The 27,717-nt window shown below is 35.0% G+C and overlaps 2 protein-coding genes across 4 annotated transcripts in view; one reads left to right on the plus strand and one right to left on the minus strand.

The window, feature by feature from the left end:
* LOC142351537 (sialin-like) overlaps positions 1-27,717 on the plus strand; it is a 438,741-nt gene that overhangs the window by 148,877 nt on the left and 262,147 nt on the right. The window lies entirely within an intron of this gene.
* LOC142351752 (uncharacterized) lies at positions 15,104-26,737 on the minus strand. The gene is made up of 2 exons (XM_075403902.1): positions 26,030-26,737; positions 15,104-15,624 (listed from the first exon to the last, which is right to left on the minus strand). Exons 1-2 carry the CDS (start codon positions 26,470-26,472, stop codon positions 15,138-15,140), a joined length of 930 nt encoding a protein of 309 aa, XP_075260017.1. The 5' UTR covers positions 26,473-26,737; the 3' UTR covers positions 15,104-15,137.

Below are 27,717 nucleotides of genomic sequence, written 5' to 3' on the forward strand. Positions count from 1 at the left end.
AACCACTATTTTTTGATTTCCGACTTTAAAGCTTTCTTTCAAGATTAATGGTGCACCTTTTTTGACCTGTCTAACGAATGATTTGACCGGGCTGTTTTGTTTGGGACTTTTTTGCATTATAGGACTGTTTTGTCTGGGTCTGTTTTGTCTGAGCCTGTTCACCAATTTTAATTGTTCCTACAATAAAAAAAATGTTAACCTAAAACGAGAATTGTGTTAGCCGAGTTTTCTGAACATTAGCTGTTTTCAATCAATTTGTTGTTCCTAAACACAAAGCAAAACTGTCAAATTGATGAAAGTTTTCACTCGCGGCAGAGATTGAACATAATTTTTCTAATCAGTTGCAGTGAGATTGACGAAATATATTAGGTGTAAACAAGACAGAGACAAAAATTCAAATTTGGCGCATTTGGCAAGCACTATAATCAAAACACATTGAAGTTTATCGCAATAAATGTGCTATAATCTCGATTTTTTTCATCAGAAATGTATATTTGGTGTTGTAAATTTGCACCAGCATATTACTCAGGCTGTCGGGTATAGATTTGTAATAATCAGATTTGCCGTCTCCTCTCAAACCCTGTAAGAAAAATTTCCATTTCAGAAATGCAGCTACTAGAACTGTTCGAAAATTTAAAAAGTTTGAGCAGAAATAACCTAAAAATCAGCTAATTTCTGATAATTTCAGCAGAAAGTTCCTCGAATTGGCTATTTGGCTCCTCTACTAATTTTTTTCTTTACTTGTGTGCACAACTTGACATTATTTGCAATATGTGAACAAACTAAAGCTTGTTTATGCAAGGATGTTTTTTGTGATAGCCATGTAGGAGGTGGTACTATCCATTTGAGTATATCAACCATTATAAAGATGTACAAGGAGGCTCGGCAATGAGCGTTGGCAAACAATGTCCCGACCCCACTCATCCACTTTTCGCTTTAGTTGTCTACCAAATGTTGAAGAGATTGAGAACTTTCAAACATTCAAATATTTTTCGGAAATATTTGATATATCCATTTAAAAAACCGCTTTAAACTCAAACCACTAAACAAATAAAGTAATGCCTCCTTAAAGGGCCGATGATATCTGCCTTCAAGGAGACAAAGAGACGCGAAGAACAACAAAATTAAGTAAAGCGACAAGCAATAAATACGACCTAAACTCGGCGTCTATCTATTTAGAAAAACGTAATGACAAAGTCAAAAAGTAAACTACACAAATCAACCTGGATGCCATGAAGGATTTGGGACCGGTTTTAATTGGGAATATTTAACAAGTACACAGAAATAACAGCGTAAAAAATACGTTCGTTTTCTTGAAACAACTTCAAATTCATGAAAACCACTAGCTATCAACGGAAACCATTAACCGGCTTCATTTAAACGTCAATAAATAGCAATTGAGCGCTTTCATTACCGCCAATTCCATACAACTACAAAAAGAAGGCTAAAATCAAAAGGTCAACCAAATTTTGCAAAAAAATGATGCGACAGCCTTTAGAATCATAATCTATTCACTATAAACAAAAAAATTTATCACTTGAGCCTTCTTTCAGCGCCATTGATGTGATGCGGGACTTTTAATTAATGGGATCAAATTTAAAGACCGTTTTTTAGGCAAACACAGTTAAGAAGCCAAAATCCCAGGTGCTTATTGCTAAAATTAGCCTGTTCTGTTCTTCGACATTCCTTTGCACGTTTATTTGATCTGGCAATTGTTGAGATTTGATTTGAAATCTTTCTGGTCTGTTATTAACAAAAAACAAAAAGAGCAAAGTTTCTAAAAAAAACCAACGCCCAATTGCAATTTGAATTGCTTTACAATTGTTAAAGTTCACAATTACACAAAAATGGCCTAGATAGTTAATTTGTCCTTTGATAATTCAGAGTCAGCCATAATACTTCAAAAGAATGTCAAATGCTGGAAGAACTCAAGAATTCGCCAAATATTTACGCAAAGATTTTGTCGGAGCACCTCTCATTGCACCGCTCATTTATTTAATCTCCGAATGAAAACAGATTTGTCTGTAATTTGGATGAAAAAAAATGTAAACATTTTTAAATAAGGACAGATCTGAAATACAATTTGAATAGTTTTTCAGTGCAGAAAATAGCAACGACGCTAAAACTGGCCTTTCTATCAATGCGCGGTTGATTAATACGATCATTGTGTGAAACAGTTGCCTATTACATATCTTGGCGAAAATCTTAATGTATCAAAAACCATTTATGCGTTTTTGATAAAAAAAATCGTTTCAATTTAGGGAAAAGCCACTGAAATGCTCTTGCGAACTAGAGATAAAAATTGCCCCGATTTGAGTATACGAAGGTTGTTTTAGCAGTTTCTATGTCTGCACTACCGGTCAATTTGGACATATTCGGCTAGTTAAACATTTTTGGTGTCAATTCTTAATGAGAAAATGAAAATGCTTAATTTTAAGCCAATGAGTTGGTTCAAACTATTCGGCGACACTCTTTTATATTTAAAACCAATGACACTATTACTTTTGTTAGCAATGTTATTAAAATTTTAGCAGAATTGATCAAAAATTTAGGAAATTTTTTAAAAAATATGAACAAAACAACAGATGTGAGGCCGTCGTTCACAAAATTTTAAACCTCCGAAACTCCTCAGAAAAAGGGAAATTCAAAAAAAGCTTTTTATTTTGATATTTTGTGCTTGACAAGCTTTCCATTGATACCGCTCACAACTCTGTACGATGAATATATCGATCGGCGGAAATGGACTGAACAAGAAAGAAACCAGTTGAGCATTTATTTCCTCCGCCACTATGCAGGGTCGAAACCAACATTTCATTAATATCGATCATCATTAACTAATGGTAGGGAAAGGTTCAGTTTCAATAACTATTCTAATCAACTCATAAAAATCAACTATTAATTGCTTTTCTATTCTCCCATAAAGTTGCTTTTTACTATTTTGCGTCTTTATTGCTTCGTTTTTTTTCTGCCCGCTAACATCTTACTTCCAATACAAGTGTGTGCTTATACCAACAGTCAGCAACTTAACTGAAGCATATTGACACCAATCATAAATTAATTTCTTCGGGGGCACTTCAGGAGCCTGCCTACTTTTGTTCGGTCCTTGGTCTAAAGAGAGAACTACGGTATTGAATAAATCTAGTTCAATATAGGATTAATTCAAATGCTGCAGGTGCTGTCTCGTCTGCCGCTTGTTTAGATGAAAAGTTATCTGATATCGAATTCTACACGGTTTGACGTAATTTAACTTCATTCTTACAAACCACAATATGTTTTTATAATTCTGTTCAGGACCAAAAATTACTCGCCTTTTTCTGATGCACAATGTACTCCTGTTTTGAACCTGAAATTATTCAAAATTCAAATTTGTGCACAACATTAAATTCGCTGATTTACTTCAATTTTCCTGATTTACTTCAAAGTTACTAGCCAAACAAAAACAGACATTAATTCTGCTATACACACTACAAAATATATATATGTGAGAATGGATCTTTTCTCTTACAGCCCGCTTCACCCCAGCGCAGTGCCTCAGCCCAACTCTTAATTTGCTTGTTATTTATACATTTCATGTAAATATTTTTCACGCAACAATAAGGGCGCTTATTTTGTTATCGCTGCGCTTCACTCCAAATTTTTCTCGCTTGGGATCATACGATTTTTTCTCGTGTGAGCATTGAATTACACGATTTCTCGTGTGATAGTCGCAAGTCGTGCGTTTTCACACGAGAAAAATTAAATCGTGTGTTAATTTTTTCACCCAATTTTTTGTGTAATATGAATGCATGGGTTGAAAAATGGGTCGAAAGCCGAAAAAGTTTAAAATTAATAGTTTTAAACCCTAAGTTTCTCATTGCCGGCCAATATGGTTACAAGAGAAGTTTTGTGAAAAAATTTAGAGTTCATTCAAAATTCCTCAAACTTTACCAAACATTCCAGAAAAGAGCCTTAATGTTGCCCCTCTCCCACTTCAATTTCTATGGTTTGTGACAAATGCCTAATTGTAATTCTATATATATATATATATATATATATATATATATATATATATACATTCCTTCTTCCAGTTGAATTTATTTATATATATACATATATATATATATATGCATATATATATATATATATATATATATATATATATTCAACTGGAAGAAGGAATCGATTAGCAAGGCTTTTTATCGTGAATGGATTTAAGGTCATATTAAAAGTTTGTTTTCAGAAGCTGAAGCAAGTCTGTCATGGTGCGTGAGCACCTGAAACAAACCTCAAAGAGGTAGGTCTAAATAAAACGAAGTCAGCAATATTTTGTCAAATGATCGAACTCATCTGAACTCCTGCAGAGTGCCAAGATAAGGTTTTTGACTCTGATGTGAAAGTAAAAAATGTACCCGAAAACTCGTGTGATTGGTCCGAAAGATCGTGTATTGCCACACGATTTTTCGAAGGGCAAAAAAGACACACGAGAAATTACCCAGTTACATGATATATGGCGTACTTTTACACGATTCTCTCGGCCTTAATCTCATGGTTTTTCACATGATTCACACGAAAAATTGTGCGAAAAAAACCCGATTTTTCGTGTAAAAAATACGATTATTTGCTTAAAAACACACGAAATTTTTGCGTGAAAGCACATGATAAATACTATTGAAAAACATCAAAAATTATGAGAAGTTTACGCGATTTATCGTGTATTTTCACGCGAGAAATTCGTGTGGTCTTTAATTGAAAAATTGTATTTTATAAACGAAAGGTCGGGTTTTTTTTTCACGCAATTATTCGTGTTAATCACGCAATTAACCATGAAATTAAAGCCAAGAGAATCGTGTAAAAAACACGGTTAATCATGTAACTGGGTAATTTCTCGTGTGTCACTTTTTCCCGAAAAATTGTGTGACAATACACGATTTTTTGTGTGATTCACATGAGAAAAATTTAGTCTGTTACGTTTTTACTAAATGGTAGGAGTCAGATTAATGCAAAGCAATTAGTTAAGTAAGTTTAGTTGTTCGGTATTTGTTAAGCAAATGAGAAAGGATTTCAATGTTATCAACTTAAAGCAAAATTAGCAAAGTGTAAAGAGAGCAAACATCGAAGTCGTCACCATCAGTTAGATTAAAAAGTGGCGTAAAAGCTCGGTTCAAGACAGAAAATAGGACGGTATCTGCTCGTGATCCATTAGCAACGAGGCTGAAAAAAATTGCAAGTAGGCGCACCTATGGAAGGACATTCCGCAAAAAAAGTTCATGTTGTGACCCCGACCCTTCAGGATGATATATTGACCCCGAAATGGCCATTAGAGGTCAAATTTTTGACCTTTTAAAAAACTCTGTTTTCGATAGATTTTTGTACCGGGAATCGCGTGGAATGATTCGAAACCCTTAGCGTCGACCTTTTAGGCATGCGTTTAGGTCACTCGTGAGATGAACCTCTCGTCCAATATACTCAAAAGTGCGAACAGCTGTGGTTTGATGTTAGTTGTTTATTCTAATATCGAAATGTTTGTTAAACAAACAAAACCCTGTCTAGGTATATGACAGTTTAATTACGATATGGTTGACATTTTAATATAAGATTGAAGTATGTTTGCTTAACCAAACAAACATTAGGTGTAAATGGAGCGATTACTTCTCGAACAACAAGGAAATGCAATTGTTCTATCGAGCAGTTGGTTCAGAGAGAGTGTTTTTTGACACAGGAATTAGACCTCTAAAGGTACTAGACTATTCGAGACTGTTATCGTGTTGTCGGAACAGGATGGTGTTCTGTGAGGAACTTCATTAGAAGTTGTGGTTCGTAAGTTAGGCAATATTTATTTTGCCGCACTTTAATTTGTCTGAAGTTTTTGTTTTAATAGTGGGACCAGATCATTCCTATATTATAATGGTTTTGTTACTGTTACTAGTACCCTTATCTCTAATTTACTTGCGGGGCAATTGGGAAGTGTTTTTAAGAGTGGACAGGAGTGAACAGTGGAAATAACGTCAACTTTAAGAAAGTCCTGACTTCACCATTCTCCAACCTTCGGCAGGAGTATTTTGTTCGACCTTCTGTGCAACAGAAGTCCCGTCACTTGGCAGCCTTGGAAAAAATCAGAACACGAGAGAGGGGCTCCTGGGTGGGCTTTACTAATCGTAAATTTATTGCGACGAGACATACATTGGAGGACACTAAGAGTTACTGATAATTTTTAGTAGGTTGAGAAGGTGTGGAGACTTAACAATCACAGACTACGTTTAGCAGATTGGTTGGAGAAACTCGGGCTAAACAGATTTGAGATTTTGCAACTTGATGAGAAGCTTTCGCTCGCCGGATAAGGACGTATGGGAAGATTGGCGTGAGTACTGTTATGATTTTCTGAGAAATTCAATTGGATTAAACTAAAAGTCAAGAAGAAGCTACGTCAGTGGGCAATGATGACAATAGACTATTTGACTCGGGGATACTGGTGCTCACAAAAAAGCAAAACAGGTTGGTTATTAACCGAGACTTTGTTTAGTTCGACGTATGACTGCCTGACGACCGCACTGAATACGAGGAGGCATTTGTGAGTTACAATCTACTTCTAGGGCCCGCGACCGAATAGCAAAAGCAGGAATCAAGGTTGGTTGATAGGTTGATGAACCCCAGTCTGACCGGCTGTTGTCAAAATTTAACTTTCGATGGACTGTGAAATACTAATGATTCAACAAAGTCGTTAAAGCCTGGGACAAATTGTAGTTCAGTCATTTTGGCGTTGAAGGACAATCCGTTAAAGAAACTGTCAATTCAAGAGACAACGCGGAGGAAAACGAGATCATTGACGATTGCAGAATAATATTTTTGAAGCAAGTTATTAGGTTGAAGCCGGTTGAGAACCTAATGTCCGCAGGGCTGAATGACGACAGCTCTGACAGTAGCTTCTTGCGAAGATTTGCATGACTCTGGGAGTTGTCTATTGAAGAGATAGCAATAGTAATTGGAGATAGAACGCAAAGAAACTGAAATTGAGCAATAGATTGGCAAAACAACCTCACTTATCAGCCCTAGGAATAAGGAGCCTGAGCAATTTGGAGAAACGTTAAGTTAGTTGCCAAGCATGGCGAGTATTGCAAATTGTTCGCGCAAAACCGTAAGAGATGAGAATATGACATAGAACAAGTCAACTTGTTTTCAGTGAAGATCGCTCAGAGATTGTAGGATGTCTTGACTAGAAGAGAAAAAAAGAATGGAAGGAAAAACGTACAATGAAGAGGTTTGTCGAGTTTATGATAGAAGGCCCGTGGTAGAAGGACTCAAGAAAAAATTTGACAGTTATAGAGCGCAATTTTGATAGAAAGACCAAAAATATCGGCGCTCTATTGGCAAAACACAAAAATCAATGGCTTAGGGAAGTCTGAAATTAAAAAAGCGGCACCTCTTCTGCAAAAATTAATCACCAGGAGAAGCCGATGCAGTACGCCAGATCAACTGACTTTTTTTCCAGGTGAAAGGATTACTGTTAGCGGGCTGAGAAGATAGGCAATGGAACTGTCAAATATATAGTAGAAGTCAATGTCAGCTGGGAATAAACGATAGTTGGTTGCGGATTGACGAAAATCAATTGTAGTGAGACTAAGGAACGGAAAATATAGCAATATGGCATTTTGGGGAGCAGTAACACAGGGTTGAATTGCTCTAGGCGGTGTTCGAAAAGGATAAGCAGGAAACGGATGAGGAGGACAGTAAGGAGCAAAGGCGTTCGGACGATTGCTATTAAAGTTTGATTTATTGGGAGAAAACATGATGAGCAAAGCTTTGCCACAAAAAAACGATTCAACAGAACAAAGGGAAAAAAATTAGCAATTGAAGCTGTCATACAGAAATCCGTTCTGTAGTTTATTTGTGAGTTTGTTAAACGAAATCCAACTTTTCTTTTTCGCGAAGATTAGGTGCTTTTGCGACGCGAAATCGCAATTGTTTTGTTTGATAGCATTATAATTCGAAAACAAAATTTGTGTTGTAATCGGTCCACGAGTGCAAGTGTTGACCTTGAAGTACTGATTCGCTTAGCGAAAGACTAGAATTTTAGATTAATTTCGATTAAGCTAGTTTGCAAAGCGAAAGTTAGATGAAAAGAGGTCAACTAAAAATTGAATAAAAATGTAAGAGAATGAAATTAAAATAAAACAGAAACTTGATCATCAAGTTGATCATTCATTTAAATAGGTGAGCAGAAACAAACTAGGAAATTGGCGGTAAATTAAAAGAAATGATCTGCGTGAACAGATTATGATTCATGATTCATGTCAACAAATTTTCAGAAGATTTGAACAACTAAAATGTGATCTCGAACGCGAATTAATTAAAATAAGGTTTACAAACTGAAATTAGCTGAATTAAAATTAGGGAAAATGAGTTAAACTGAAATTAGGAATATATATATATATATATATATATATATATATATATATAAATAGCGCCGTATATTATCATAACAATGTACTATATATCAACTTTGTATCACATTTTCTCTTTGATAAAATATATGAAATGCAGATATGTTTATAACAGAAGATTAGCAACATGTTTGCTGGTTATTATAAGTAAAAAAAATATTGTTTGTTTCCAAAATACCTTTGCGAAGTGATTGAGAAGATCACAGTGGTTATATTTTTTACCTATCTTAGAGAAAACTTGACGATGAGTTGGTGTCTAGCTTTATCCACAACTTCGCCAAAGGCCGCTTGCTTCGCGATTGATTAAGTTTCTGTTCCGCGCATTCGCGCCGGGGAATCGATTGAATTGTTGGATCACATTTACACCCTTGTGTTGTTAGGCGAATTCCGCCGTTGATCCACGTTAATCGCAATACTGAGAGCCTTTTCAGGTTCGACAGTGTCTCGCAATTATTCGCGTTGTATATCCTCATCGAGCATATTTGTAATGAAAATATCCCGATTAATGGCCTCCTCACGGTTGTCAAAGTCACAATTTTCGGCCAGCTCCTCCAGAGTGCTATAGAATTGGCCAACCGTCTCTCCCTTCTTCTGTTTTTTTTAGAAGAAACCATATCGATCAAATGTTATATTTTGGGGTCCGATGAAGGTTAACTCTAACATTTCCCTCAATTTTAACGTCTATATGTCGGTCGTAGATGTAATCATAAGAAAATTTTTGTGTCAAGAGTCTGCTGCTTTTAGTGCAATTGCTAATATAGAGACGGGAGACGCAATTCTGTTCTCATAGTCTCAGCGGTCATTCCCCACAGAGAATATCTGCTTTGGTGATTTTTTGACATTTTAGGTCCCATTGGAGTTTGAGTTGGCTGTTTCTTATTTGTCTCTCCTTTTCCATTTGATCCGTTGAATCTCCAATTGATGCTTCATACTTTGGTTCTGGAGGAAGGCGAACTCGGGTTGAGTTAGGCTCAAGGAGTTTATCCAGTTTAATATTCTCTCGTGCCAAAATGGCAGGATTGACTGATATTTGTCATTTTTCCCTTCGGATAGGAGATCATTGTTTGCTCTCTCCCAGTATGGCTCATTAGACAAATATTTTTATCGATATGAACATGCTGACTGCGCCTTGTCATACAGAAGTCCGTTCTGTAGTTTATATGTGAGTTTGCTACGCAAAATTTTTTTTTATTTTGTCTGTAAGATTAGGTGCTTTGGCGACGCGAAATCACGATTTATTTTGTTGGATAGAATTATATTAATTCGAAATAAAAATTTGTGTAGTAATCGCTCCGCGAATACAAGTGTTGACCTTGGAGTATTGATTCGCTTAGCGAATGACTAGAATTTTAGATTAGTTTTGAATTAGCTTGTTTGTGGAGCTAAATTTACTTGAAAAGAGATCGACTGAAAATAGAATTAAAATGCAGGAGAATGAAATTAAGATAAAACAGAAGTTTGATCATCAGGTTAATCATTCAATTAAATAGGTGAACAGAAGAAAATAGGAAATTGGCGGTAAATCGAAAGAAATGATCTGCTTGAACAGACTAAGATTTATGATTCATGTGAACAAATCTTAAGAAGATTCGAACAACTAAAATGTGATCTTCAACATGAAATAAATGAATTAAGAAATGCAAATCGAAATGAACTAAATTAAAACTAGGGATTATGAACTATATCAAAATCAGGGACAATTAAATAGCGCCACATATTATCATAAGAATGTACTATGTATCAACTATGTATCACAGAAGCTGACGAGTTAGATGTTCCTTGTTTAATGTGGTTATCGCTCGTTGTAGTCCGGCATGCATATTCTGAACAAAATGTATCTCAGCGGGAATTTGTTCTTAAATGACTGCTGTAAGAGGCCGATGAAGAATTTGGGACTCTTCCAGGTTAAGGACACAAATAAAGTCGAACAACAATCCAGCCCTGAAAACGTTCCCTTTTAGTGAATACACTGGAACTTTTTTGAATCTCTTTGTCGGCTTTATGTAAATATGTTTTAATAAAGATACGTGAACAACATGTATTCATTAAAATCTAGCACACGTGTAGTTTGAAATTATAATGCATTTGAACAAAAATTTAATGAATAGAACGCAATTATGAAAAAAATTACTGTGTTATATCATTTTTGGTTTTATCGGTTACAAGAAGGGCTTGATTTTTATTTTTTTTTAAACTTTTCTAAAAGTGCCGTCAATCTACCTAGTTATTTTTGTTTCAATGAAATGCAAATACAGCTCTTATAATTCACAACAGTTTAGATTTGGGTGATGAAAATTTTTCGTCTATACAGGAGGGGATGCGCTAGCAGAAAACATCTGAAGATTTTCAAGGTTATCAATTTAGAGCAAAACTGGTAAGGTGCTTGGAAAGCAAAAATTGAAGTCAAATAATTGTCACCAACAATTAGTTGAAATCCACGAGATAGTAAATTATCTGCTAAAGGTTTTTTTTAGAATTTAGGGCGGAAAATTGTAAGTAGAATCGTCTAGGGAATGATTTTCCCTGAACACTTTTTATGTTGCGGCCACGACCCTGTGGGATGATACATTGACCCCAAAACGGCCTTCAGAGGTCAATTTTTCATTTTAAAAATGCTGTTTGATAGATTTTTGTACGTAGATTAGGTCACTTTTGGATGGTACAATAAGCTCTTACGTTTACTGTTCCGTTTGACCTCGAGTCTAATTTACTCAATTATGGATGTGGTGTTACAATTGTTGCCTATTCTATCATGAGATTGTTTGTTATTCAAACAAAACTCTCTCTTGATAAGTGACAGTTTTTTTATTGGCGTGGTTGACAATGAATGAAATGAAAGGCTAAAGAACGTTTGCTTAACGATACAGATAAAAAATAAACAGAGCGATTACTGCTCAAACCCAAGAGAAACGCAACTGTTGTATAGAACAAAGAGTTCAGAGAGAGTGACTTTTCACACATGAAATAGGCCTCTACTGGTACTAGACTATTTGGGACTGTAATTGACTTGCCGGATCAGGATAGGGTTCTGTTGGGAACTTCGTTAGAAATTTCGGTCATTGAATCACGCAATATTTACTTTACTGCATTTTAATTTGTTGTTTCAATAGTGCCAATAGATTATTCGTATCTAATAATGATTTGGTTACTCCTACTAGCGCACATATCATTAAATTACTTGCGGGAGAGTTTGGAAGTGTTTTTAACAGTAAACAAGAGAGAAGTGGGGAAATATCAATAAGATAAAAGAAGTGCTGAGTTCACCATTCTATAGTTTTTGGTAAAAGGTATTTTGATCGATTTTCTGTGCGACAGAAATCCTCTCACTGGGCAGCTAGGAGAAATTCAGAAGACACCATAACCCCCTTTCCCGCAGGTTTCGAAATTTGTAGAAATTAGTGGTGCTTCTCGTTGGTTGCTCACTATTTTCCCTTTTAGTTTTTGCCGACTGCTGTCAAAACTGTTGTCATTTTAGAGAGGGAATGCAAAATCAGACTAAAAAGACTAGAAACAAATTAATTAAGCGAATAAATAATTAAGTTGCGGAAATTGTGTTTGAAAAATATAATCAAATATGACCTTTCTGTTTTGCTTAAGGAAAAAATCAAGAAAGGACTTATGTTGGAAAGCAAACGATCAAAATGGGTAAAAAAAAGGTGAGCTAATTTTGTTCAAGCCTGTTTGTTCAAACTTTGATTGAACACACGTAGTCAAATCAGTTTTAAAGATGATTAAGTATGTTGAAGTTGAAAATAAAGAGTGGCCCACACTAGAAGCAGTTAAAAAGTTGTTCGAGATAAAGAAACGGATGATAGAGCGGCCCAAATAGTGAACATTACCTCTCCGCAGTCACTTTTTCTGCAGCCTTTTTCTGTGCTCTTTGTCAATATCAATTGAAGGGAGTTTTCTGTCACTCATCCCCCTCCAATCAACATTTTATGCGTTGCAGTTGTATTAGGTTAATGAATAAATTTGTTTCCCTTTTCGCAGATTGTTATTCAAGTAAAATTTCTGTTCAATGTGGCATTGAGAAACGTTCTAGAGTTGAACCAATCATGCACACGAACTCAATTGTAATCTGTATGATCTGTTTAAAAAGTTGATTGTTTAATTCTTGAAGCTTTCAAAATGTGAAAACTGCCCAATTTGAGATTTGCGCTCAAAATCTTCCTGGTCCTGTTCATCCCAGACCAAAAAAGACCCTGATCAGACTCAACCGCTATAAGCTTGAAGTGGACTCGATTCCGCCTATGATCAGACTCAAGTGCGCTAATTCCACCTTCCAGACTCTGTAATTTGGAGCGTAAATAGGTTTTGAGGGCACACCTCAACTTCGGCAAGTTCCAGCCTTCTATGATAATTATACTACAGTTGTTTACTGATCTTACCTTTCAGAGAAGCCTTAATGAGGTCTAGGTACTTTATCTGCGTCCATTTATTAATTGGCACATTTCGTGCAGCTCCTCCATAGCGTCAAATAGAATAGAACCATGAGTTTAGCAACAAAAAACCTTAGCATCTCAATCGCTAAATGTTTCCAACAAATATGCAGCACCGTTGGAAACATTTAAGCTTCACAGTGCTAAACTTGTCCTTGGCAACGGTGTGTCGCTAAGCCCTGAGCCCAGGTCTGGTTAGGCAGGAAACGACCCGTACCCCTCAAACCTCCCTATGTAATCGAAGACCTCGCATATACGTCTTTGCCTTGCTAAAGAATTTCGGCCACCTTGACATTTATGAAGTATGTATTGGCATTCAACGGGGCACAATATTGCTGTATCAGTATTCCTGGCAATTAGCATAGTTTAGGCAATTAGCGTACCAGAATCGTTTGGTTTTGGCAGGATTTTGGTTGTTCTTTAAGTTCCCAGTGCTTGACGGTTACCAGTCAGTACCCTGGGAGTAGTTTTTAAGTAAAAACTACCCAGGAGTAGTTTTTAAGTATTCGTTAGTAGGTTTTGTTTTATTGCTATTATAGATCGATTATAATTGATTAGATGTTGCTGTATTGGAGTTATAGTTATAAACTATTCCGTGAGTTACTACATATTTAGTTTATTGATAGAACACTATTTGTTTTGATTGAGCCGAAAAAGTAAATAATTGCGGTCGCAAACGAAATCAAAATAGTCAGATCTGACCGGCTATTATAAATGAAAAGAAAAACTTTGAACAAATTGAAATGAATGCACACAAGGTATACTGTCTTCTGAGATCAATAAAAGTAATTAGATTGTGTTTCAATTCCAGCTGAAATTGGTTTTTTTTGCCCGTGCACTATTTGAAGTTGCCTTATGTCTGTTGGGGGTGTAGTATAATTCTTTGAGCGGCTTTTTAAAAAATCATTTGACCATTTTTAGGATTCAGCTGAAAAATTATGCTGCAAAACAACCCGAGTAACCTAAACCTGAAACTTGAACGATAAATTAGTTCAATACGGTTATATTTGGCAACCCGAGAAAGTTATTGACTAGAAGTATGCAGCCCGGTCAGTTTTGAAGAAATGAGATTTTTCGTTTGATCATGAGTAGGGGTTCCTTAAAAAAATTAATGCAACTGACCCCAGAAGGAGAATTCAAGTGAGCCTCTAGGGTTATGCAACTGGTCTTCGCCTCAAAGTTTCAAAATAATATAAGCCGAAGAAATTTTGACACCTAGATGACAAGATGTTTTTTGTAAACTCGACCCCCGTAGGGCGCACACGAGAAATGTGCCAAGTCAATGATCTTGTACTACACAGAGATAGTCAATGAAACTTTGTGATTTTTTAAACGAAGAATCTTCGTCTTCGTTAAAATTGTTTTTTGTGACTATATCACTTCATCTTGACTTAATGATCCTCAAAAGACACCTAAATGTCAAATTATTGAGTTTTTTTTGGAAAATTTTCAGTATGGCAGTGTTTAGCACTAAAAGCTGCGCGACGAATTGGCGACGGAAGATGACTAGTATCAACTTATTGAGTTGGATTCATATCGCATTATTACGTTATAATGACGGATTGAAATCAATGAACAATTATAACTCGCGTATTTTATACGAAATTTAAATCAGATTACAAGAGGAGAAATGACGTGATTCTTTTTATATATGTTGCTCCTTGCCAATTGCTGACCAAGTATGACCTTTCTCAGGGCATGTGACAGTAAGGTTATCAAAATTTGAGTGGAGCTTGATTAACATTGATAAGCATTGATCTATGTTTTTTTGCTCAATTAGCGCCTCAGTTGAAAAAATTGGAACTTGTTCGGCAGTTGTCAGATTGATCTGAAAAGCTGAGATTAGAAAAATTCGGGTACAGGGACTACGAATTTGAAGTCAGATTCAAACCCTGTTAAAAAATTCCAAAGGCAAACGACTCACAACGGATAATGTGTTGAATATGCTCTTGCACTGGTGTGTACTGTTTAGAGTTAGGCAGGCACTGTAAATTTTTTGGTAGTTGCATCTAAGAACCATCCAATATTGATCAGATTACTGTTACTGATGACATTTTAGTAAATTAGTAAAAGGTGAAACAACAATTACTAAGACAAGAACAAACTTCACCATATTAAAACCTATGATAAAGTATCTTCTGAACAATCTGAAACGACAAAATTTCCCTCGCTGGGCAACCTGGGAAAAATTTAGACCTCGACCAGTCCCATTTCGTCTTTCCTACAAAAAAGGGGTAATAGAAAAGATCCGAGACAACAAAATTAAATTTAGAAGCAATATTTATTCTAGTTTGATAACTTCAACAACATTTTCTTCTGACACTCTTTCAATTTGTCTCACACCTGTTACTAGAAGACATTTACTTACACCTTCTAATCTCATAAACTGAAGGAATATTGCACCTCTTTTGTTGCCTCCCTTGTTACCCCAACAATTAACCCAATAGGGTTGTTCCCCGCCCTCTTCCGAAAAATACACAAAGATATTAATGCGAATTTCCCGAGCAAATAACCGCAAATCGGTAATGCCTTCAAATTCAAGGTAGTTGACGGGTTTATCTGCCGTGTTTGGTTCGTACGAATCGGTTGGTCTGCAAAGGTGTTTGTTTGGTCCGGTCCGCAAGTTCTGTAGAATTTGGTGCATTTTTGTTGTTTGTGTTTGACTTCCCGTAATGACGAGAGTTAGAATTGACGCGATAGAATATTGATCGGGTTCTGCTAGATCTAAAGACACGGGAACGTATTGCGATGTGTCAATGCTCTCAGCGCTAAAATTAAACATTTAATATACCAAATTAAACATTTTAACATTTTATTAAACTAAATTAAACATTTTAATAAAAATAAACATTTTTATTAAAAACATTTAAAAAACATAGCAGGACAAGTCCTGACGTACAATTCAAAGAATTGTCATTGACTAAACAGAAAACTAGACCTAGAACGGCCTATTAATAAGTTGGGAAAAATCCAATCCAAAAAGTCGAAAAAACAGTGAAAATCAACGTGAAATTGCCGTACCTGATCAAAAAACCACTAGCGAGAAAGCGAATTTTTGTTCAAACACCGTTTTGTAACTCTACTTTTAAAGAGCGAAAAAGTTTCACGCCGCAAAACCACTCGCTTTTTCGCTCCACTTCCTGTTTCGGCGTGAACAAAATCACTACTCCAATTTGACTTCAAAAATCATGAAAATGTGTGAACATATCTTAAAAAAACATAGCCGAAAGAATTCTGGAAACGAATCGAAGTGGAAATCAACATAAACGCCATCCAACTCCTCATCAGACAAAAGGTGCCGCCGCCACTAACTTATGATTATCTTGAGATAAAACCATAAAACAAAAAAAGTAAAAAACAAGAAAATCAAATCTGTTTGATAAAAAATCTAATTGAATATTTTCATAAATTGAGGTACCGAAACAACTGTCCCAGCCAAAATTACTTCGTCAAAACAACTAGTACCTACTGCAAGCAATAGGGAGATTTTTTTAAAAATACTTGAAGCCAAAGCATGAAAAAATTAAGCTCATATAAACTTGAAAAAAAAAAACTGAAAAAAAAGTAAATTTTTTTTATATTACAAAGCACATAAATGAAAAGAAAAACTCATTTCATCTAACGGGGTTTCAAGATACTTGCAAGACAGCATTCAAGTCATTAGTTTCTAAAACACTTGCCCAAAAACAGAAAAAAAACGAAAAACCAAAAAAAATAAAGAAAAATAGTTTCAATTTTTGTCATTTTTTGTCATATTTCCCAACAAAAATATGCTTCATATCCACAAAACTGTCGCCACTTGTTATGTTATCTAAAAACTGCTCAAGGAATAGGCGTCTTTGTGATACTCATTTGAGGCAGAAAAACAACCGTCAAAAACGCGCAAAAATTAGGCGAAAAATCAGCAAAATACATGAAAAAAAACTCATGAAAGCAACCTATAATAAAAGAAAATTATAACCAAACCTCTTAACCAAAAAATGAAAAGAACACTGCTCTAAAATGCCGCACGTGAACAAAAAATTTCGCTCGCTTACAGAAGTTTTTTTCACACCTCAATTTCTCGCTCTTTATAAAACAGCGATATAAACAAAAAACCACTCTCGTTTTGCTCCACTCTTCATTTTGTTTAGTAATAAAATCACTCCAAATTTTTTCACGTGTTTCATTTCCTGCTTCAAAATTCACTCCAATAAAATTGATTTAAAAAAAGACTTCGCCAATATTCCTCTTCGAGTCGTACAAAAAGACAGCGCCCCAATACAATTCAAATTCGTTGTATTGTAATAAACAGCTGCATTGTAGTCTGTTAGGTGTGAAAAGAAAGTTTGCCTTTTCTTTTGTTCATTCGTGATACCAAAATTTTGACCAACTTACCAAAACGGAACTGTCCACGTCTTGAATTAAATTTTTGTTTTCAATATATATATGAACAAACTAATGCGCCGTTTTCTCTCTGAATGGTTTCTATGTCTATAATGTGTCTTTTTAGGCATATCAAAAACGAGATTGTATGCATCACTCTTGGTATATTTCTCTATAGAATCAACTTCATTTGGTCTCTTTTCTTTTTTTTGGGGGGGGGGGGGAAGGAGGGGAGGGGAGGAGGAGGAACTGCACAGTTTCCTCTACTTGACATGCTTGCTCACTACAGGCATAATTTGTTACTTATTTTTGCTTATCTTAGTATATATGTTAACTGCGATGCGTATATACGGGAAGAATTTACCAAAGATTTTTTAAAAATTTTTCTGGTAATTTACATGCTGTTAAGACCTGGAATTTCAGAAACAAAGTTTGACCGGAACAAAAGCAGTGCTTATTGCTGCCCTTCATATGCTTACGTATTTGCGAAAATTTTTCGCTATTGTATTTTTCAAAGATTGTATTTGAAGATCAGATCTTTTATGTTTCATCTGAGCAGATATTTAGGGGCGTCAAGTACTGATAAAATGATGAGATAAATTTTTTGATAAAACGTTCAGAACTTTATGATAAAATGATGAGTACTTGTATAGGTGTGGGTTATTTGGAGTCACTGTAGTCAAGGTTCTCCTTTAAAATTCTAATATTCAGTTTCAGCTTGAGATAACGAGATTTCGTTGGGTTAATTTTATTGAACAATTCAGAGAGCAAGACTTGTTTCTTGTGCATATTTAAAATAAAGTTTCTTTTTTAAATACAAATTGTACAATATTTTTGCACAAACTTTACAGTATAGCATAAACCACTCCAGTGGCGCTAATACATTATTATATTATCGAAGTAATTCTTAATGATGCCCTAAGTAAATCTTCTTGATGTCCTAGCAATGTCCAAGTGGTTTCGGAGATTTTACTATTAAAGTTTAGTTTATGAGTGGAGTACATATGCAGAGTAATTAAATATTCCATTAACAATAACTAATACGAGAGTGAAAGCATTTCAACTTGGCTATCTTAAGTTCTGTATAGATTTGAATTTGAAAATTCGATTGTAAAGCATTTTTCCGGGTAAACATTTTTGATCGCTATATTGTCCGAGAGTTGCTTCAGCAGCCATTCAAAAACGAGGACATAAGATTGCACGCCTACTGTAATAGTTGGGCGAGCTAGTAATATTTCGACCAATCAGATTTCTTGACCAAATAGAATTGAGCTGTCGGCTGAGTTCCTAGTTTTGCTTACAATTACGTAAGTTAAGGAAACTCGTTTAAATTGTTTTTTTTTGTGACTATATCACTTCATCTGCACTTAATTACCCTCAAAAGACACCTAAATGTCAAATTTTTGAGTTTACTCAGAAAATTTACCATTTTGGCTGTGTATAGTACTGAAAACTGCTCGAAGAATTGGCGACGGAACAAGGCTAGCACTATCTTTTTGAGTTGATTCATATCGCATTGTTACGTTATAACGATAGATAGAAATCAATGAACAATTATAACTATGCGTATTTTTCACGAAATTGATATCAGATTGTAAGAAAAGAAATTACATGATTCTTTTTATATATGTTGCTTTTTGCCAATTGTTGACTAAGTAAGACCTTTCTCAGCGCATGTGACAGTTAAGTTATTAACATTTGAGGTGAGCTTGGTTAACATTGAAAAGCATTGGTTTATTTTTCTTGGGTCAATTAGCACTTCATTTGGAGGTAATCAAAGAAATTTGTCAAAAAAAGATTTGAAAAGATGAAAAGATGATAAAAAACTTAGAAACTTTGTAAGTAGAAAAAAACGCAAAGTAGAAAAATAAAGCCAGTTGATCTAAGTCGTCAACAATTTTCATAAAAGACGGCAGTGTTTCGTTTGTCAAAGTTGGTTCTATCTACCAATTCTTTGATTTGTAACAATGGATAAAGAAAGATGAATAATGCCAGCTTGTCTCAATTTCTTCTTAGTTTTGTCGAGTCAGTTTTATGTTTTCCAACTCTGCATTTAAACCGTGAATGATCAAGAAATTGTTGCACAATTGCTGCTGTTATCAATTGTTTTCCCCGCAATTTTGCGAAATTGATTACACAAATAGTCAAAGGTGGGCTAAATGATAATCTACTGTCTTTGTTAAAACTAATGACGCGCTGTTTATTCAACGGACTCGTGTCTAGTATTTTTGTGACTATATCACTTCATCTGGACTTAACTACCCTCAAAAGACACCTAGATGTCAACTTTCAGTGTATTTGGAAAATTGACCAGTTTGGCTGTGCATAGTACTGAAAACTGCTCGAGGAATTGGCGACGGAACAAGGATAGCACTAACTTATTGAGATCATTCATATTGCGTTGTGACGTTTTAATGACAGATTGAAATCAATGAACAGCTATAACTATGCGTATCTTTCATGAATTTTTGAATTAAATTACAAGAGAAATGACGCAATTTTTAAATATATGTTGATCATCGCCATGTGCAAACCGAGGAAATTAATGACTATGAGTACGGAGCCCGTCAATTTTGACGAAATAGGAGTTTTCGGTTGTTCGAGAGTAACGGTTCCTTAAAAAATTAATGTAAATGACCCCAGAAGGAGAAATCAAGTAGGCCACTATGTGTATGCAACTGGTCTTCGCCTCAAAAACTCAAAAATAATTTAAGCCGAAGAAATTTCGACACCTCGTTGACAAGATGTTTTTTATAAACCCGACCACCGTAGGGCGCTCACGAGGAATGTGCTCAGTCAATACTCGAGTACTATACAGAGATAGGCAATGAAACTTGGCGATTTCTTAAATTAAGAATCTTCGTTTAAACTGTTTTTTTTGTGACTACATCACTTCATCTGGACTTAATTACCCTCAAAAGACACCTAATTGTCAAATTTTTGAGTTTACTTAGAAAATTTACCATTTTGGCTGTGTATAGTACCAAAAACTGATCGACGAATTGGCGACGGAACAAGGCTAGCACTATCTTTTTGAGTTGATTCATATCGCATTGTTACGTTATAACGACGGATTGAAATCAATGAGCAATTATAACTATGCGTATTTTTCACGAAATTGAAATCAGATTGCAAGAAAAGAAATTACATGATTCTTTTTATATATGTTGCTTTTTGCCAATTGTTGACTAGGTAGGACCTTTCTCAGCGCATGTGACAGTTAAGTTAGTAACATTTTAGGTGAGCTTGATTAACATTGAAAAGCATTGGTTTTTATATTTTTTTGGCTCAATTAGCACTTCATTTGGAGGTAATTAAAGAAATATTTCGAAAGAAGATTTGAAAAGATGATAAAAAACTTAGAAACTTTGTAAGTAGAAAAAAACGCAAAGTAGAAAAATAAAAGGCCAGCCAGTTGATCTAAGTCGTCAACAATTTTCGTAAAAGACGGCAGAGTTTCGTTTGTCAAAGTTGGTCCTATCTACCAATTCTTTGATTTGTAACAATGGATAAAGAAAGATGAATAATGCCAGCTTGTCTCAATTTCTTCCTAGTTTTATCGAGTCAGTTTTATGTTTTCCAATTCTGCATTTAAACCATGAACGATCAAGAAATTGTTGCGCAATTGCTGCTGTTATCAATTGTTTTCCCCGCAATTTTGCAAAATTGATTACACAAATAGTCAAAGGTGGGCTAAATGATAATCTACTGTCTTTGTTAAAACTAATGACGCGCTGTTTATTCAACGGACTCGTGTCTAGTATTTTTGTGACTATATCACTTCATCTGGACTTAACTACCCTCAAAAGACACCTAGATGTCAACTTTCAGTGTATTTGGAAAATTGACCAGTTTGGCTGTGCATAGTACTGAAAACTGCTCGAGGAATTGGCGACGGAACAAGGATAGCACTAACTTATTGAGATCATTCATATTGCGTTGTGACGTTTTAATGACAGATTGAAATCAATGAACAGCTATAACTATGCGTATCTTTCATGAATTTTTGAATTAAATTACAAGAGAAATGACGCAATTTTTAAATATATGTTGATCATCGCCATGTGCAAACCGAGGAAATTAATGACTATGAGTACGGAGCCCGTCAATTTTGACGAAATAGGAGTTTTCGGTTGTTCGAGAGTAACGGTTCCTTAAAAAATTAATGTAAATGACCCCAGAAGGAGAAATCAAGTAGGCCACTATGTGTATGCAACTGGTCTTCGCCTCAAAAACTCAAAAATAATTTAAGCCGAAGAAATTTCGACACCTCGTTGACAAGATGTTTTTTATAAACCCGACCACCGTAGGGCGCTCACGAGGAATGTGCTCAGTCAATACTCGAGTACTATACAGAGATAGGCAATGAAACTTGGCGATTTCTTAAATTAAGAATCTTCGTTTAAACTGTTTTTTTTGTGACTACATCACTTCATCTGGACTTAATTACCCTCAAAAGACACCTAATTGTCAAATTTTTGAGTTTACTTAGAAAATTTACCATTTTGGCTGTGTATAGTACCAAAAACTGATCGACGAATTGGCGACGGAACAAGGCTAGCACTATCTTTTTGAGTTGATTCATATCGCATTGTTACGTTATAACGACGGATTGAAATCAATGAACAATTATAACTATGCGTATTTTTCACGAAATTGAAATCAGATTGCAAGAAAAGAAATTACATGATTCTTTTTATATATGTTGCTTTTTGCCAATTGTTGACTAGGTAGGACCTTTCTCAGCGCATGTGACAGTTAAGTTAGTAACATTTTAGGTGAGCTTGATTAACATTGAAAAGCATTGGTTTTTATATTTTTTTGGCTCAATTAGCACTTCATTTGGAGGTAATTAAAGAAATTTTTCGAAAGAAGATTTGAAAAGATGATAAAAAACTTAGAAACTTTGTAAGTAGAAAAAAACGCAAAGTAGAAAAATAAAAGGCCAGCCAGTTGATCTAAGTCGTCAACAATTTTCGTAAAAGACGGCAGAGTTTCGTTTGTCAAAGTTGGTCCTATCTACCAATTCTTTGATTTGTAACAATGGATAAAGAAAGATGAATAATGCCAGCTTGTCTCAATTTCTTCCTAGTTTTATCGAGTCAGTTTTATGTTTTCCAATTCTGCATTTAAACCATGAACGATCAAGAAATTGTTGCGCAATTGCTGCTGTTATCAATTGTTTTCCCCGCAATTTTAAGAAATTGATTACACAAATAGTCAAAGGTGGGCTAAATGATAATCTACTGTCTTTGTTAAAACTAATGACGCGCTGTTTATTCAACGGACTCGTGTCTAGTATTTTTGTGACTATATCACTTCATCTGGACTTAACTACCCTCAAAAGACACCTAGATGTCAACTTTCAGTGTATTTGGAAAATTGACCATTTTGGCTGTGTATAGTACCAAAAACTGATCGACGAATTGGCGACGGAACAAGGCTAGCACTATCTTTTTGAGTTGATTCATATCGCATTGTTACGTTATAACGACGGATTGAAATCAATGAACAATTATAACTATGCGTATTTTTCACGAAATTGAAATCAGATTGCAAGAAAAGAAATTACATGATTCTTTTTATATATGTTGCTTTTTGCCAATTGTTGACTAGGTAGGACCTTTCTCAGCGCATGTGACAGTTAAGTTAGTAACATTTTAGGTGAGCTTGATTAACATTGAAAAGCATTGGTTTTTATATTTTTTTGGCTCAATTAGCACTTCATTTGGAGGTAATTAAAGAAATATTTCGAAAGAAGATTTGAAAAGATGATAAAAAACTTAGAAACTTTGTAAGTAGAAAAAAACGCAAAGTAGAAAAATAAAAGGCCAGCCAGTTGATCTAAGTCGTCAACAATTTTCGTAAAAGACGGCAGAGTTTCGTTTGTCAAAGTTGGTCCTATCTACCAATTCTTTGATTTGTAACAATGGATAAAGAAAGATGAATAATGCCAGCTTGTCTCAATTTCTTCCTAGTTTTATCGAGTCAGTTTTATGTTTTCCAATTCTGCATTTAAACCATGAACGATCAAGAAATTGTTGCGCAATTGCTGCTGTTATCAATTGTTTTCCCCGCAATTTTAAGAAATTGATTACACAAATAGTCAAAGGTGGGCTAAATGATAATCTACTGTCTTTGTTAAAACTAATGACGCGCTGTTTATTCAACGGACTCGTGTCTAGTATTTTTGTGACTATATCACTTCATCTGGACTTAACTACCCTCAAAAGACACCTAGATGTCAACTTTCAGTGTATTTGGAAAATTGACCAGTTTGGCTGTGCATAGTACTGAAAACTGCTCGAGGAATTGGCGACGGAACAAGGATAGCACTAACTTATTGAGATCATTCATATTGCGTTGTGACGTTTTAATGACAGATTGAAATCAATGAACAGCTATAACTATGCGTATCTTTCATGAATTTTTGAATTAAATTACAAGAGAAATGACGCAATTTTTAAATATATGTTGATCATCGCCATGTGCAAACCGAGGAAATTAATGACTATGAGTACGGAGCCCGTCAATTTTGACGAAATAGGAGTTTTCGGTTGTTCGAGAGTAACGGTTCCTTAAAAAATTAATGTAAATGACCCCAGAAGGAGAAATCAAGTAGGCCACTATGTGTATGCAACTGGTCTTCGCCTCAAAAATTCAAAAATAATTTAAGCCGAAGAAATTTCGACACCTCGTTGACAAGATGTTTTTTATAAACCCGACCACCGTAGGGCGCTCACGAGGAATGTGCTCAGTCAATACTCGAGTACTATACAGAGATAGGCAATGAAACTTGGCGATTTCTTAAATTAAGAATCTTCGTTTAAACTGTTTTTTTTGTGACTACATCACTTCATCTGGACTTAATTACCCTCAAAAGACACCTAATTGTCAAATTTTTGAGTTTACTTAGAAAATTTACCATTTTGGCTGTGTATAGTACCAAAAACTGATCGACGAATTGGCGACGGAACAAGGCTAGCACTATCTTTTTGAGTTGATTCATATCGCATTGTTACGTTATAACGACGGATTGAAATCAATGAGCAATTATAACTATGCGTATTTTTCACGAAATTGAAATCAGATTGCAAGAAAAGAAATTACATGATTCTTTTTATATATGTTGCTTTTTGCCAATTGTTGACTAGGTAGGACCTTTCTCAGCGCATGTGACAGTTAAGTTAGTAACATTTTAGGTGAGCTTGATTAACATTGAAAAGCATTGGTTTTTATATTTTTTTGGCTCAATTAGCACTTCATTTGGAGGTAATTAAAGAAATATTTCGAAAGAAGATTTGAAAAGATGATAAAAAACTTAGAAACTTTGTAAGTAGAAAAAAACGCAAAGTAGAAAAATAAAAGGCCAGCCAGTTGATCTAAGTCGTCAACAATTTTCGTAAAAGACGGCAGAGTTTCGTTTGTCAAAGTTGGTCCTATCTACCAATTCTTTGATTTGTAACAATGGATAAAGAAAGATGAATAATGCCAGCTTGTCTCAATTTCTTCCTAGTTTTATCGAGTCAGTTTTATGTTTTCCAATTCTGCATTTAAACCATGAACGATCAAGAAATTGTTGCGCAATTGCTGCTGTTATCAATTGTTTTCCCCCGCAATTTTGCGAAATTGATTACACAAATAGTCAAAAGTGGGCTAAATGATAATCGACTGTCTTTGTTAAAAGTAATGACGCGCTGTTTTTCCCCGGACTCGAGTCTCGTAGCATTTCAGCGCTGAACGATACACTTCAAGAGTAAAAAGCTTTATTTCAGATCTGAAACAATGAATTTCAAATATATTTTAATTTTTCTTTATGTGTAGTTTTTCTCATTTACATTGAATTTACAGAGTTCGGCAAGTTTGAATCTATCCGGTATAGTCTTAAACTTAATCATGCTCCAAATTTATGTCTGAACAGAATAATGTAATACTTTTGTAGCTTATAACTGGTCCCTGCTATAGTAGTACACAAAGTTTTTCTACTTATGCTAATTTGTAGGCAAGAACCACAAGCAAATTTGGCTTAGTGGTTACGGGTTGCTACATCATTTAAATGCCACAAAGACTCACGCGGAAGTTCGAATCGCACATACGTGAAACCTTTTTGGCAGCAGTTAACTTGAACATATTGTTTTTAGTTCAGTAAATTTTACTCAGAAATCAAAACTCGTCAAAACTGTTCATGTCCCAAAAGTGTAAATTGTGACATGAACAGAGTACTGGCCATTCAGAAAAAAAACAGAATATCCCTAGATTGATTGAGCGCTGCTTTGCCCTGCCGCCAACCTTCGGATATCTATAAAAATCTCAAGGCGACATTTTCGTGGGAGTTTTCAAAATAAGGTGAATGAATGGTTAACGGTTACAGAATTGAGAATTCTATGGTGACTGGATGAAGTTAGTTTTTAACATTTCTCTATATCTCAATTGTTTGCGGTATCCAGCGTGTGATTACCCTGTCGGAGCTTTCAAAGTTAACCCGCTTCTAATTAGCTGAGAATAGGTTGTAATACCCAATCCACTCTTATACAATGAGAAAATGTGGAAGAGTGTAATGATTTTTGAAAATACACTCTAAATTACACTCTCCACGGGTAGTAACTTTGTTTCATAATTTGTAGGTACTCTCGTTGTTCAATTTTCAGAATTTTGTTGCTTTTTGAGTAGTTTGTTTTTGTTCTATTTTCTTTACTTTTTCCCCGCTGCAAACAACTTTCTATGAGGATATTAAGATGCTAATTTTTTTCTATGGAGTTGGAGGTGGTGGGTGTGGTGACAGAAACGGTAGTGAAAATTGTTACTTACTTTTCGAAGCGACTGTTAATTTCTCTTCGACAACTTTCGAGCTGCAATTTTTTGCAGATTCTATCGAGAGTTTGATCTGATACGAAAATCATTCGTCCATCGTATCGTTTGAAGAGGTTTTTGTACCGACAAGTATCGCAAGCTTTCACGACTGCAGAAATCACGTCTCTGCTCAATTTCACTTCAAAATTTTCACAAACTAATTTCCTCGTTTTCTCTCCGCTGAGATGTCCGTTTTCCACATGGAGCTTCCCTATAACTTCGCGCTCGTTTTTACCATGTAAAAGGAGGCGGCCATTACTTTTTCTTACCAATCGACCATCCGTAATTTGATATCTACTAGCTTGTCCCCTCAGTTTTGCCCTTCCTTGTCTTGATAGATGTTTCGGATAAATTCCTGTCAATTTGTAGTTCTTAATGTTCAGGTATTCCGTGAGTTTCATTGCGCGAGTTCGGTTATAAATAACAGGTTTCAAACAATCAATAAACTGTTAATAATAAACGATTAATAAAAATTGACAAATCAAAAATTAAACGATGTTTAACGTATGATTTCTACAAGCAAAATTTAAGTCGATGAGTTATGTCCAAAATCAGTGTTGGAGTGAAATAAGAGGAACAAGGTGAACCTAGTAGTGTAAGGCAAATTTAACTTGTTCACTTTACAGGTTGCAAATATTTGCAATGTACAAACATTTCAGAAAGGCACTTCGTTTAGTCTATAATTTATGAACTTTTAGCAATATGCTTATCATCAATTTGGCAAAGATACGCTCAAATAAGAGCTAATCTAACTAAGAGTGCAATATCTATTTCTTTTAATCTATCATTAGCTTCATAATCATTGAGCTTTGTAAATTTAGATACTTCATTAGAAAATTTCTTAAATTTAGATAAGATTTAGAAACATTCATATAAATTTTAGCTATAAAGAATGATAACAATTTTTGCGATATTTTCGCTAATCCCAAAAAAAGTCCGATCAACTTATAAGTTTTACAGAATACACATTTGATTCCAGTGGAACCTTATTGTGAATCAAAAAACAGAATAAGCTATTGAACTTGGGCTATGAGCTCCCCAAAAAATTAAAAATTAAAGTACGAGAAATTAGAAAAGAGCATCATCCAATATCGATTGGATTGACGATAAAACTGAAATCCCTAATAGCAAAACAAACATTGAAAAGCTCTAAATGTTTTTCCAAGGATGCTATCCCAAAAATGTAAAGAAATTCACGGTAATCAAACTCTTAAACAATTCATTGAATTGGTGCAGGTAAATTTGCTAAGAATAGACTGCCGATTCGTTCACGGGATCAATAACATTTTTCCCTGGAAATTTATGACACAAAAGAATTAAAGACTGTTGAAAGGTAAGGCAGCCATTTGTTTTTCTAGTTAGCATTTAAGAATTAGAACAGATATAAAAGCTTTCATATGCCAAAATCAAGACCCTGACATTGTTCTTGGTTTTGTGCAAAAAAAATTAACTGAGAGCATCGAGAAACACTGAAGCCACTGCAGGAACTAAAAATTCCCCAGTGTAAGAAACTTGATGCTTAAAAGGAAATTAAACTCTTCTTCACCACCAAGAAAACACTTCAAACTTCCAGCTTAGCTGATAACAGTAAACATTGGTGTTAACGGATGTAATATTGTACATAAGGAGTGCAATGCACCCTCTGG

This window comes from Convolutriloba macropyga, chromosome 13, assembly GCF_964194025.1.
Source record: "Convolutriloba macropyga chromosome 13, txConMacr16.3, whole genome shotgun sequence".
In the NCBI taxonomy this organism is placed as follows: domain Eukaryota; kingdom Metazoa; phylum Xenacoelomorpha; order Acoela; family Convolutidae; genus Convolutriloba; species Convolutriloba macropyga.